Below are 12,454 nucleotides of genomic sequence, written 5' to 3' on the forward strand. Positions count from 1 at the left end.
GATCCATTATTTAGATGTGAACTGAAAAAGATCATTGAAGATCGATATGATAAAACAGTGAAACACACATAAGTGATGGACTAAGGAAAGATAATTTCAAATACGTGGCATTGACCTGACATTTATTAATTCAACATCTCAGGCAAGTGATTTAATTATAAGATTTTAGCTATTTAAGTTCACTGATTTGTCTTTTGTTTTTCTTTCTTTCTCATATATTACATGCCGACCACAGTTTCCCATCGCTCCATGCCTCTTAGTCCCTCCCTCCACTTTCTTTCTCCCCCCAGATACACACCTACTTAGTTTCCCTTCAAAATAAAGTAAGCTTTTCAGGGATGTCCACCAATCATGGCCTAATAAGTTCCAATAAGACTAGGCACAAACCTTCATATCAAGGCTGGATGAAGCAACCAAGTAGGAGGGAAAGGTGCCAAAGCAGGTGAAAGAGTTCAAGACACCCCGACTCCCACTGTTGGGAGTCTCACAAGAACACCAAGCTGACAACCATAAGGTACGTGCAAAGGACGTGGCTAGGACCCACTCAGTGTCCGTGTTTGTCACTTCCATCTGTGTGAGTCTCTCTGCGTGCCATGCTTACTTGTCTTCATCCCCTCTGGCTCCTACAATCCTTCCTCCCCCATTCTGTAGGGTTCCCTTGGCTCCACCTACTGTTTAGCTGTGAGTCTCTGTATCTGTTCCCATCGGTTGTGGGATGAGGCCACTCTGACAACAATTGAGCTAGGAACTGATCTCTGTGTATAGAAGAATATCATTACGAATGATTTCATTGACATTTTTTTGGGGGGTGCCAGTTCTGTTTGGTTCTATCCTGGGTCTCTAGGATCTCCTGCCCCTGGTTTCTTACCATCCAGGCAGTATCAGGTATGGGTGCCCTCTCCTGGCATGGGCCTCAAGTTGGACCCATCCTTGGTTGGCTATTCCCACAAGTTCTGTGCCACCATTGCCCCAGTACAACTTGCATGCAGGACAAATTCTAGATTAAGGGTTTTCTAGCTGGGTTGATGTCCCCGTCCCACTGCTAGGAGCCTAGGAGCCTTGCCTGGTAATAAAAAGATGGCCAGTTCAGATTCCATATCTACTATTACTAGAAGATTTTGCTAGAATTATTCTCATAGATTCCAGAGAGTTTTCACAGAAGGAGGTACTCTCTCCCTCCATACCACCCCCTCTCCCTGTCCCCACCTGGTCCTTCCTGTTCTCATCCCAACCCACCCCCAGCCCATGTGCAAAATCTGTTCTTGGGAGAATAAAGATATAAACTACAGGGTAAGAACAATATCAAAAGATTTGATGTTTAAAATATTTAGTAGATATTGGCAAGATTTATGAAATGGTAAAGATCTATACATTTTTTTTTGGTTAATTGTCCTCTATTCAGATGACTTTAGTGAAGTAGAATAGTACCAGATATAGACATTGGAGTCCTATAATCCCACGTGACATTATGCTTTGAACAGTAGTGTTTTATAACTGTGGTCAAGCACTATAATAACAGCTTTTTGTGTATTTAGTGCAATTTTATAGAAAGAATTAAAGATATGTATTAACATAATTTCATTCAATATTAGTGTCAATCTTACAGAGCAAATATTAGTAATTTTGGTTTGTTGTGAGAAGAAACATCAGCAGAGAGATGATATGCAAGCTGCAGGGTTAAACTGTTGATCTTACTGTAAAACAGGACTTCTGTTATTATTCTGCCAATGTAAGCAAGTCTGCTCATACCCCATAACCCTTAGCTTTAACAGTAGTGTAGTTCTCTAGGCCCTTACAGCCAGAACTATTCACCTCTTAACACTTGCAAGTAAGGAGAGTAAGCTCCTTCCCTAGCAAGCACAAATAGTTCATTCCATCAAACTAGCTGAGGTCTTCCTCTGTGAACTGAAAGCAGGTATGTGATGGCTGCAAAAAGGTGATGTGTAGGCCTACCTATAACAACATGGTTGTTATAAAACTATAAAATTACTAGACATTTTATTTTTTTCAGTAACAGGTATGGTTTGACAGTTTCTTTGCTACTGAAGCTCCAGTTTCTTTGCCAATGATATGAATGATATACTCTTTCTTCCTCACATGAGGTCCTATAGAAAGAGATCTGCTGATCATGTAATCAACTTTAATTAAAGCTGTTGTGGGCTGAAGAGATGCTCGGGGTTGCTGCACAGATAAAAGATGATGGAGTTTGGCTCCAAGATTCCATGTGTATGACAGGTGGGTCTAGTAGCCTGCCTATATTCATCCTTTAAAGGCAGAGATAGGGATCCCCTGGATCCCATATTGACAAACTCTGGGTTTGACTGAGAGATCGTGCCTCAAAGCATAAAGTGGAAGAGGGATTAAAGTAAGATTCACAACACTGAATAATGACTTCCTCACCACAAACATACAGTTTCATGTAAACATACACACACATAGAGAAAGGGGAACAAAAGAGACCAAAGGGCTGAAGGGGAGAAATCATCTACACACCTACATATGAGAAGAATTGCAAAGAACAAAAACAGTTCCTGTTGCTCCTGGAGTCTCATAACCCTGCAGTACTATTCCTCTTAACTATTGAACAAATAATAAAACTAATCATTTGTATTGTGTTCTCCATACAATGTAGGCCTCCAAGTCCAGAAAGCCTTAATTAAAATGAGTATTCTGGAAGAAATTTAAGTTCATTCATTCAATAGAAACAAGTTAGGAATTCACAAAAGTAAAAGAAAATTTGTATATGGCAAAGCATTTTGAACATTTAGGTCATATAACTATAGTTTAATATGTCAATAAATTATTATTTCTTCTACAGTTTAATTCAAAACTTTAGGCTAATTATTGAAGAAATTGTTCCAGAAGTTTCTGGCAGTTCTAATATCATGTGTTTTGTGCAAGACGGAGTAACAGTGAGACGTAGCATTTGTGGGCTCTTCTTGGCAGGCGTCTCCAGCTTTGCTAAGGACAAGCGTGATTTTCCAAGATCCTAACTCAGGCGTCCCGGTTTCCAGAGCTCTTCTGTGTGATATATATAAATCAGAGGGATTGTAATGAGATTATTTGAAATATAATATAGATATTCCCATGCTAGCCCATGTTTTTAGGTATGGGTGTTCTATTTTGTAGTTGGAACTCAAAGTAATCAGTTGATGACTTCTGATATATTAATTCATTTTTTTATTTTCTTTTTTTCAATGAAGAATGTTTTCAGATGCCATGCAATAGCTTTTTTATTTCATTCATTTAAAGTTTTTGTATATACTAAACATTTAATGTACATAGTTTACTTACTAATTCTTTCACTATCTTAATAATAGTGTCAGTTCTTTCCCATGAATTTATACTAATGCTTATCTACACATACAAAGATTTTCTATTCTGCTACAGGGATTGAGCCATAGGTCCTTTGCTCCAGGTTTTATCTGTCCACCTCTGTATCTCTCCTCCATTTTCCACCTTACTGACTGCCTATGAAAATGACCTGTCTAGATGATATCTTAGTCATTTTTCAATTTCTGTGATAAGACATCATGAATAAGGCAACTTATAGAAAAAAAGGAGTTTACTACAGGATTAATTTTAGAGGGTGAGCCCATGGTCATAAAAGCAGGGAGCATGGCAACCTGTGTGGAGCTGGATAAGTAGCTTGGCACACAACCTCCCACAAGGCAGAAGGAAACCGCAAGACCTCTAAAAGGAATGGGTATTTAAAACCTCAAAACCTGCCTCTGCTGACACATGTCCTCCAACAAGGCCGTACTCTCTAATCATTACCGGACAGTTCTACAAATGGACACCAATATTCAAGAACACGAGCCTATAGGGGCCATTCTCACTCAAACTTCCACAGATGACGTCATAGTTTCTATGCTCCCTTGTTTCTAATTAAATTGACCAACCAAGTCCCACAGTAAGACATATAAAAAAGGGAAGTTAAAAATCAGTGTATTTATATGCTTGGCTATCTCTATGAAAAGTTGCCTTGGAATGGATGATTTTTCCTCTCATGGTCATAAACTCTGTATAACTTCTCTGCTAGATGTGGTAACCAAACCCTAGTATTTTACCTATGGACTTATGAGTAGCAATAAGCCTCAGTTTACATACTCCAGTATTTTGTATACTTTATATGATTTTCCATATCCATCCTTAAAAAGTGAACTTTTCACTATTTCAGTAATGCAACCACTCAGATTCAAGTGTATCTGCACTTCCAGTGGAGCCATACTAAAACTCTTCCTTTTCACTTTATAGCAATCCCTTTCCCAAAGGACTTGTCAGAATGGAAATGATGTAGGGAGAGGATGGAGTAAGTAAGGCTCTAGGTTACAAATAATTCTTATTTCACATAGAAGTGCTACTTTGTTCTATAACATGGTCACAGAGAATCACATGGCTGTGACCAATTTCACTGAACTGGTGCAAATTGTGGAAAATTACAAAATTAAAAGTAATGAAATGCTAATAGTAGTTTTGCCATTGTACTTTACACAGTCTTCTATAAGTTATGGTACTTTTACTGTAACAATATATAAACAGAAATAACACTGTAGAAGGGCATCAAGGGAGGAATAGCTAAAACAGACATGGCTAGAAGCTGATTCATAGAATCATATACAAAAATTCTTTCATTTAATATGCACTTAGATATGTGTAACTACATCTATCCAAAAATCACACTGAAACTACTGTTGAAATAAAACTGTGAAATGTAAATTTATTTTGCTATAATAGAGTTGATATATTTAATTTTACTTTTTAAATTTAATTAACTTAAAATAAAACTTTTTATAAGTGAAGGAAATAATAAAATCAATTTAAAAGCCAGGAAATACATATTTGAAAATTATGCAACATTATAAGCATGTTTTAGCATCCAATTTACTTTTAAGGACATTCTAGCATGCTCATGAACCACATGAGCATCCTGACTAAATAAAATTTGCTCCATGCAATCACTTTATTTAATCACCATTACAATAAAGTGGATATATTTTCTTCAAACATAAGGAAGCCCTGAGTCTAGATGCAAAACCAGTTTGTTGGAAGGCACATGGCCTGGAACTCAAAACCTGATCTGAATTCAGGTTATCTATGTGAGGAAGTTGAAGTGAAGCTGGTTTGGATTTTGCTCCTTCAGAACTGTGTCACACAGAGGCAGAAAGAGTAAAATTAAAATGCCACATTTGCATTTTCATATGTGATCTCTCATTAGAGAGTCCTAAGTATCTATCAAACAATGGCTGCTGAGGAAGTTGGCAGCAGCTGGCAGTACTCCTTCAGGCCCCTTGGGGTAGAGCCAGAGGGACAGAGTCTAGCAAGTTTGGGCTGAATTCTCATCCAAATGAGCACCTGCTGTCATTGTCCAGTATCAATCCTGCACTCAACAAGGCCAGTTCTCTTTGTGGTGGAATCCATTCAGAGGAAAAAGGCCTGCCAGTGTTCCTCACTACTTTTTATTTCTCTCTCCTTTTACTAAGTGGTCAATTGCCTGAGTATCTTGGAGATAGAGATAATGCTAAGTTTATCTTTGGCTAGTGGGCATGATAATGTTCTACCCTAGGCGTTTACTCAAATACATTCCTGTCTAAGTATCCTTTGGTGTCCTTCTCTTCTTATTTCTCTTTCTCTACCAAGATTAAATTGCTTTTCAAAGACAAGGTTTTTATTGCAAAAGTACATACTTGAAAGAAAATCACCCTACATGATTTGCAACTGGAAAAAACAAATAACCCAAGTGAAAATAAATTCAATGACATTCTTCCAATGGGCCAGAAGTGTTGGCCATTCACTCTCTTATTCCTTGATGCCAATTATTTTGCTTTTGTGTAATTGTTTCAAGGATTTATGCAATTGGTTGGTGCTCCAAGGTCATTTTGCATTCAAGGAGGAATAAAGTTAGGACAAATGCTCTTTAAAAACAATTATTGATCAAAGGGCATATATACCACAGATAGCCCAGTTTAAATTTCCATATAACTTTGTGACACTGTAAGATAAATGCATGACCTAAAATGTTACTAAGACTTATTAGTGAGTATTTATGAAACTTGCTACATAATATGCAAACTTTTAGACCAAAAACTTGAACTTGTTGTCCATGTTTCATTTTTGTTTCAAAATTACATGTTAAAAATCAATCTATGGAGAATGTTCTGAGTAATTTTTATTGCAAATGCTGTTTCTATGCTCATCTATTTGTACCCTTTTACTTGCAAAATAACTCAATTACTTGACAGTTGCTAGAGTGTAAACTGTACGTAAATAGCTGCAGCTTGCTCTGTCTGTCAGAGAGAGTTTCTCTGCCATCTGCAGCCCTGGTCCCTCTTGTTGGGCCTTGTGCTTTGTCATGCATGAGCAAACACATGAGCCTTTTCAGTTCATTCACTAGATTTTTCATCCTTGATTAGTGTTTTCAAGACTCTCTCACATACACAACTTCTTTATTTCTTTTGTGTTAGTTTTATTTTCCTTTTGTCTTCACTCTGAAGCACTGTGAAGAATTCAATCACAAAAGCTCCTTTCTGTTAAGATAATTGGTAAATATATTAGTTTCTCATTTGAGTGATTAATTACGGCTAGCTGGAGAATGGGAAAATATCTCCTTACTTGACATAATATAACTAACTGCTTAATATTGACTTAAATAGTCTGATTCTGAAAGCTTGTGTCACAGCCCTCTTCCAAACTCACACATCCTTTGTGACTCTTGAATTAAAGAGAAACTCTGACTGGGATGCCAAAAAACAGTGGCTCTTATTAGGGTTCAGAACTGCTGTATGTAGCATCTGAGAGATGAGTTATAGTTGTCAACATTTTTCTGTGACCTTCTCTTTGTTGGTTTTCTCTGTTACAGAAGGTGGGTCAGAAGGCTGTGTGTGTTATGAACAGTTATTAATTACACATTGGGGCATGCTGAGCAAACTCTGAAACCAGAGAGTACACTGCATTATTGGGTCGCCAGCTTCTCACTGTCTCTTTGCCCACAGTTTATCTCACGGGAGCAGGGACTTTTCTACTTCATCATTTTCTCACTGAAGTCCATTTCCCATTTCCCCTCTTAGTTAGAAATGCTTTAAACTACTCTTTGATCTCATGAAAACATGTGCTACTTTAAGAAGAATCTAAGCATAGAACCAAAACTAGGAATTAAAAGGCTTATAAATTAAATAGAAATCAATTTCTTATATAAATACAACAAATGATAGTTTTGACATGTTTTTATAGTCATCCTTTCTTGGACTTCACATAGATTGTACATCTACCACTAATTTTAGAATATCTTCTTGTCAATAGCATTGTAAAAACAGAATTGATGGAAAAGTCACGTTTATGAATTTGTGTTTCTACAAAACAATAAAATCACAACTGTTCTTCCCCCCATTTCTTCTTTTAGGATGCTTCCATTGCACACAGATTCCATATCATGAGAGAAAAGCACCCAGAGAAATTCAACAGCCGGTAAGGCAACAGTTGATGGATTTTTAATTATGATTGCTATTGGTGACTGTGTCATTATAGAAGATCAGTATATAGTATACACCCTTTATATGTAAGAGCTGAATGAAGTTCAGTTTAGGTGTTCACATTAAGATGAAGGTATAAATAAATGTGTTATTCTTCTTTGGTTTAAATGGTGTTATAATGCAGAATGCAGTGGGCACCATGTCTATTTCCATTTTCATGTGCTTTAAAGTAAGTATTTCAAGCATATGTTGGAAGTGAAAGTTAGTAACACATAATACAAGCCATTGCATGGGTCAGTATGTGAAGTGATCATCCTTCATCCACAGGAAAACAAGGAATTCTGATTTGATAACTTTGAGTGATGTTATTTACACAGGTATCTCAGGCTACCCTTTGAACCACCATCCCACATTAGCTTCAAGTAAATTCCAGAAAAAAATATTGCCTTTCCAATAATAGCAATAGGAAAATGTAAACAGTGACCTTACCCAGGGAAACAGGAAAAGTGTGGCACCTTAGCTTTTATTCTTAGGGGGAAATATGACCTCTACCCTAAAAACATAGGGGAAAATGGTAAATCACTTTCTGCTCTTGTTATCTTCATCTCCACCTGGTATTTCATAGTATGAGAAGAACATAATCTGTATATCTATGTAGACATTATATGATTTTACATATTGCTATTCAAAGCCAAGGACTTTGTTCTCTGTATTGGCTAAGCTGATACTTGGCCATGAATACTGCATAGAGTTTAGTAGATATGTGTGGCTATGCTAATTCCTCCATATACTTGTACTTGACATACTTTTCTTACATGTAAATAAATTTATAAAAATTAATGCTATAAAAATATATGTCTAAAGTTAAGTTTTTCTACACTGTAGAGTGGAAGGTCCAATTTATTGAATTATCTTAATAAAAACTGTCTCATGGTTAGTCATATCCTCTCTAATTTTTAATAGATTCATTTAAATATTTCTGCAAAACAAACACTTTTAATACCTCTATTGCCTTGAGTTGTTTTCTAGACTACAAATAATAAATTGTGAGCTTATTACATGTTGTTTCTACTCTCTAAGATCAGAAAGCTGTAAAATCATCTACTGTTTTCTTTGATAGTGATACTTGCATGCTTCTCTAGTTTGGGTGATAAGGAAATACTAGCTTTGTAAATGAGTTGGTAGTGCTCCTTCCACATTAGGAGGAGCAGTTTGAAGAGTATTGGTATGAGAACTTCTTGAACTTTTAGAGGAATTCTGCAGGGCATCCATATGGCCTTGGGGGTTCTTTCCGAGAAGCTTTTATTACTGCCTCAATCTTATTGCTTATTATGGATCTCTTCAAGTATTTATATCTCTTTGGTTTCATTTTGGGAAGTTATATGTGTCTGGGAATTTATTCATTTCTTCTATTTTTTTTAAATTTTGAATATGTGTTTAAAGTTTCTTATACTTAAAATACCTAAACGACTCTGTCAGAAAACTTAGATCTAATAAAACAGCAGAATACAAAACCAACATACAGAAATCTACAGCTCTTTATATACTGATAACAAGAAATCAAAGGGGAGAATAACATTTATGGTGGCTTCAAAATAAGTCAATAAATACCCAGGAAAAACATTAACTGATGATTTAAATGTCTTCTAGACACTGGAGAGAGAAAATGAGAAACCACTAGATGGTGAAAAGTCCTCCCACATCTGTGGAGCAGGAAAAAAATCAATACTTTAAAAGTATCTATACTACCAAAAATGATAGACAGATTAAGTGCAGTCTCCATCAAAATTCCAAGACTGTTTCTACATAACCATGAGAAGGAATCCTAAAATTCATATTGCAGCATAGAAAATCTTAACCTGCCACAACAATCCTGAGAAGAAACAACAATGCATAGGTACCACACTATCTGATCTCAAACTATACTATAGAGGCATAGTTATCAAACCAGTGCAAAAAGGCATATTCACAAACAAAGAAGAGAGAACAAGCCCAAAGGAAAGAAGCAAACAAATATAAGAGAAAAATAGGAGCTCTGAGAGTCTGAACCAACAACCTGGGAGCCTGCATGTGACTGACCTCTACATATATGTGACAGTTGTGTAGCTTAATCTGCTTGTGGGAGTCCTAACAATGGGGAGAGGGGCTGTCCCTAACGCTTTAGGTGGCTCTTGGGACTCATAAAGCATTAGGGACCTAGTCCTATATTGATTGCCTTGCCTGGCCTTAGTATAGGGGAGGTGCTTAATCTTACTGCAAAACTTGGTCTGCCACACTGTGTTGATACCCAGGGAAGGCCTGGCCCTTTATTAACAGAAACAGAGGAGGAGTGGATTAGAAGGGGATGGAAGAAAGGTGGGAAATGTGGCAAGGATGTTAAATAAATAAATAAATAAAATAAAAATAAAACAGAAAATTAAATATAAAAATGGTAAAACAACATAGTCTCCTAATTTTTGATGAAAGGAACAAAAACGTTCATTGGAAAAAGAAGTCTCTAATAAGAGCTGCTGACAAGACTGGACTTTCTCCCAAAGAACAATGATGCTAGCTCATATCTCTCACTCTGTCCTCAGGTAAAAAATGGCTATCACTGAATAAACAGAGGATAAGAGATTCTGGGAAAGATGTAGGGAAAGACAAACTATTATTCACTGCTTATGAGAGTATAAACTAGAGCAACTACTATGGAAATTGATATGAATTTCCTTCACAAATCTAAAATTACAATTGCCATATGACTCAGATGTACCAATTTTGAACTATACCAGAAAACTTCTGTGTTAACATACCATGGACACACTTATACATCTCTGTTTATTGCTGAGTTGTTCACAGTGGCTAAAAAATGAAATCAGCCTGGATGCCTATCATGACGTATGTGGATAAAGACTAGAGGATGCATATGTATGATAGATGTCTATTCAGACATAAGGAAACTCATGATGTTTTCAGGAAAGTAGATATAACTAGAGATCCTTGTGTTAAGCAAAGTAGGTCAAAGTCAGAAAGACAAATATCATGTTTTTATTTTCTCATATAAAGAAGATTCTGAATTTAAATGTGTATGTATATGCATCTAGGACAGATAGATAAACAGAAACAAGGTAAAATGGCATATATATATATATATATATATGAAGATATCATTATGAAACCTATTCCTTGTGTGCTAACTTTAAAACAATAAAGAAAATAAAGTGAAACTAAATTCACAAATTGTCATTTGATAATGCACCTTGCATATTCTGAAAACAAAACTAGCTGTTACTGTATGTAAAACTACTTTATAAGATAGAATACATTTTCCTACATGTCAGTCCAGGGAGCATTCATGAGTTTATAATGATTTATTAAAAGAGGGATTGGCCCAAAGAGGCCTCCTTGGAAGATGTAGATGTACTGCATTTCCTTTAGGGCTCCATGCAGTAAAAATCCCATTAAAGGCTTTGAAATAGATCAGAATGGGGGACAGCATGATATAAGACATTAACAGATATATTCAGGAAGTAAAAAACCAGAGAGACAGTGTGAGAAAATATTAAATATGTAAAGTAACATCACAGTGTTTATATTATCAAATCAAATTTGATAACCTATAGATAAGACTGTCAACATTTATGATCCCCTCTCAAGTGTCAGAGGATAATGATTCCTTTTTGAAGAATAAAATTATTCTTAATTTTATTAATTAAATAATTAACAAATTATTCAAAATTAATAATTTTATTCTTCTTAATAACAAAGGCTCAAATTACTCATATGTCTTTTAATTTTCTATTACAAATACAGCTAATAATTTATGACATCTTCATTGCCCAATATGTGGTTAGATACTGTTTGCATGTTTCAATGCCTTGATACATTCAGATGGAAAACTTTATGGAAACTTCTTTGGAAATTTGTGGTGTGAATAAACTTGTTTATAAATAAGTTCTAAGGATTAATTTTATTGAAGCAAAAATAGGATATGTATTATCATCTATCATTGCATAAGTTTCCCCATTTTATGATGAGGTCAAAGAATACCGGTGTTATTGGCCACTCTCTGCGATATGACAGCTAGACTCCCTCTACCCTGAAACAGGTCTAGATCCCTTGACAGACCGACCCTATTTGTGGTTGATTCCAGACTGAGATGAAACAGAAAAAAAATGACTGATCTAACAGCAGACCTTGATAAGGACTCTACAGATGTATAGAGTAGTGGTCTTGCTTCCCTTCTGATGTACTTAGGTGGTATATTTGAAACACATCTGATATTGATCACATCTGTAGTGTATGTACGGTCAACAGTACATGAGATCTGACCATCTGAGACACTAGTCTGATTTTCCAGCGGATGCCAGGATTTCCCGACCCATGAACCAGTCCTCATTTAACGTTTTCTCCTCCACCCGATTTCTTCCTGTTTCTAACCAACTCCGCTTCAGTAGAATTTTTGTTATAGACAGGAAAACTTGGAGACAGAGTTCAACACCAAATGCAAGTTTAGAACCCATTAAGAGCCATCACAGACATTCAACCACTGCCTGAATGTTCTCACCTTCCAGGAGACTTCTGCTTACCCCAAATAGGAAAGGGAGCAGAATAGATACCAGGTGTTTTGTTTGAGGGTTCTAGTTCAAATAAGTAAAACAAAAATGAGGAAAATGAGGAAGAGAAGGGGGAGAAGGTCTATTTTTAGTCTCAAATCATTTAACCATTTTTGTGCACTACATAAAGTTGTGGTTTTCATCTTATTCTTCCTCAGCATCCAGAATCATACTACATTTTTTTTTGTAGGAATGTGAGAAGGGGACATATTTTAATCACTGTAACTTCTTTGCTCTAATGGTAAACGAGAAAAAAAAAAAAAAAAAAAAACTAAACTATGTTTGGCCCATTGTGCATACCACACCCAGTTCCCTCTGGAGTTCATTGGTCATGTCCTTCTCCTCCCACAATGCTCAGTGTTGGACGCAGTGCTCCAACAAAACTGCTTG

At 36.1% G+C, this 12,454-nt stretch overlaps 1 protein-coding gene across 5 annotated transcripts in view; it reads left to right on the top strand.

The window, feature by feature from the left end:
* Dgkb (diacylglycerol kinase beta) overlaps positions 1–12,454 on the top strand; it is a 700,455-nt gene that overhangs the window by 417,515 nt on the left and 270,486 nt on the right. For all 5 annotated transcript variants that reach the window (XM_036205893.1, XM_036205892.1, XM_036205894.1 and 2 more), the window contains one exon: positions 7,400–7,464. In XM_036205893.1, the coding sequence (XP_036061786.1) occupies positions 7,400–7,464 (65 nt within the window). The remainder of the gene's footprint in view (positions 1–7,399; positions 7,465–12,454) is intronic.

Source organism: Onychomys torridus, chromosome 14 (assembly GCF_903995425.1).
Source record: "Onychomys torridus chromosome 14, mOncTor1.1, whole genome shotgun sequence".
NCBI classification, from domain to species: Eukaryota; Metazoa; Chordata; class Mammalia; order Rodentia; family Cricetidae; genus Onychomys; species Onychomys torridus.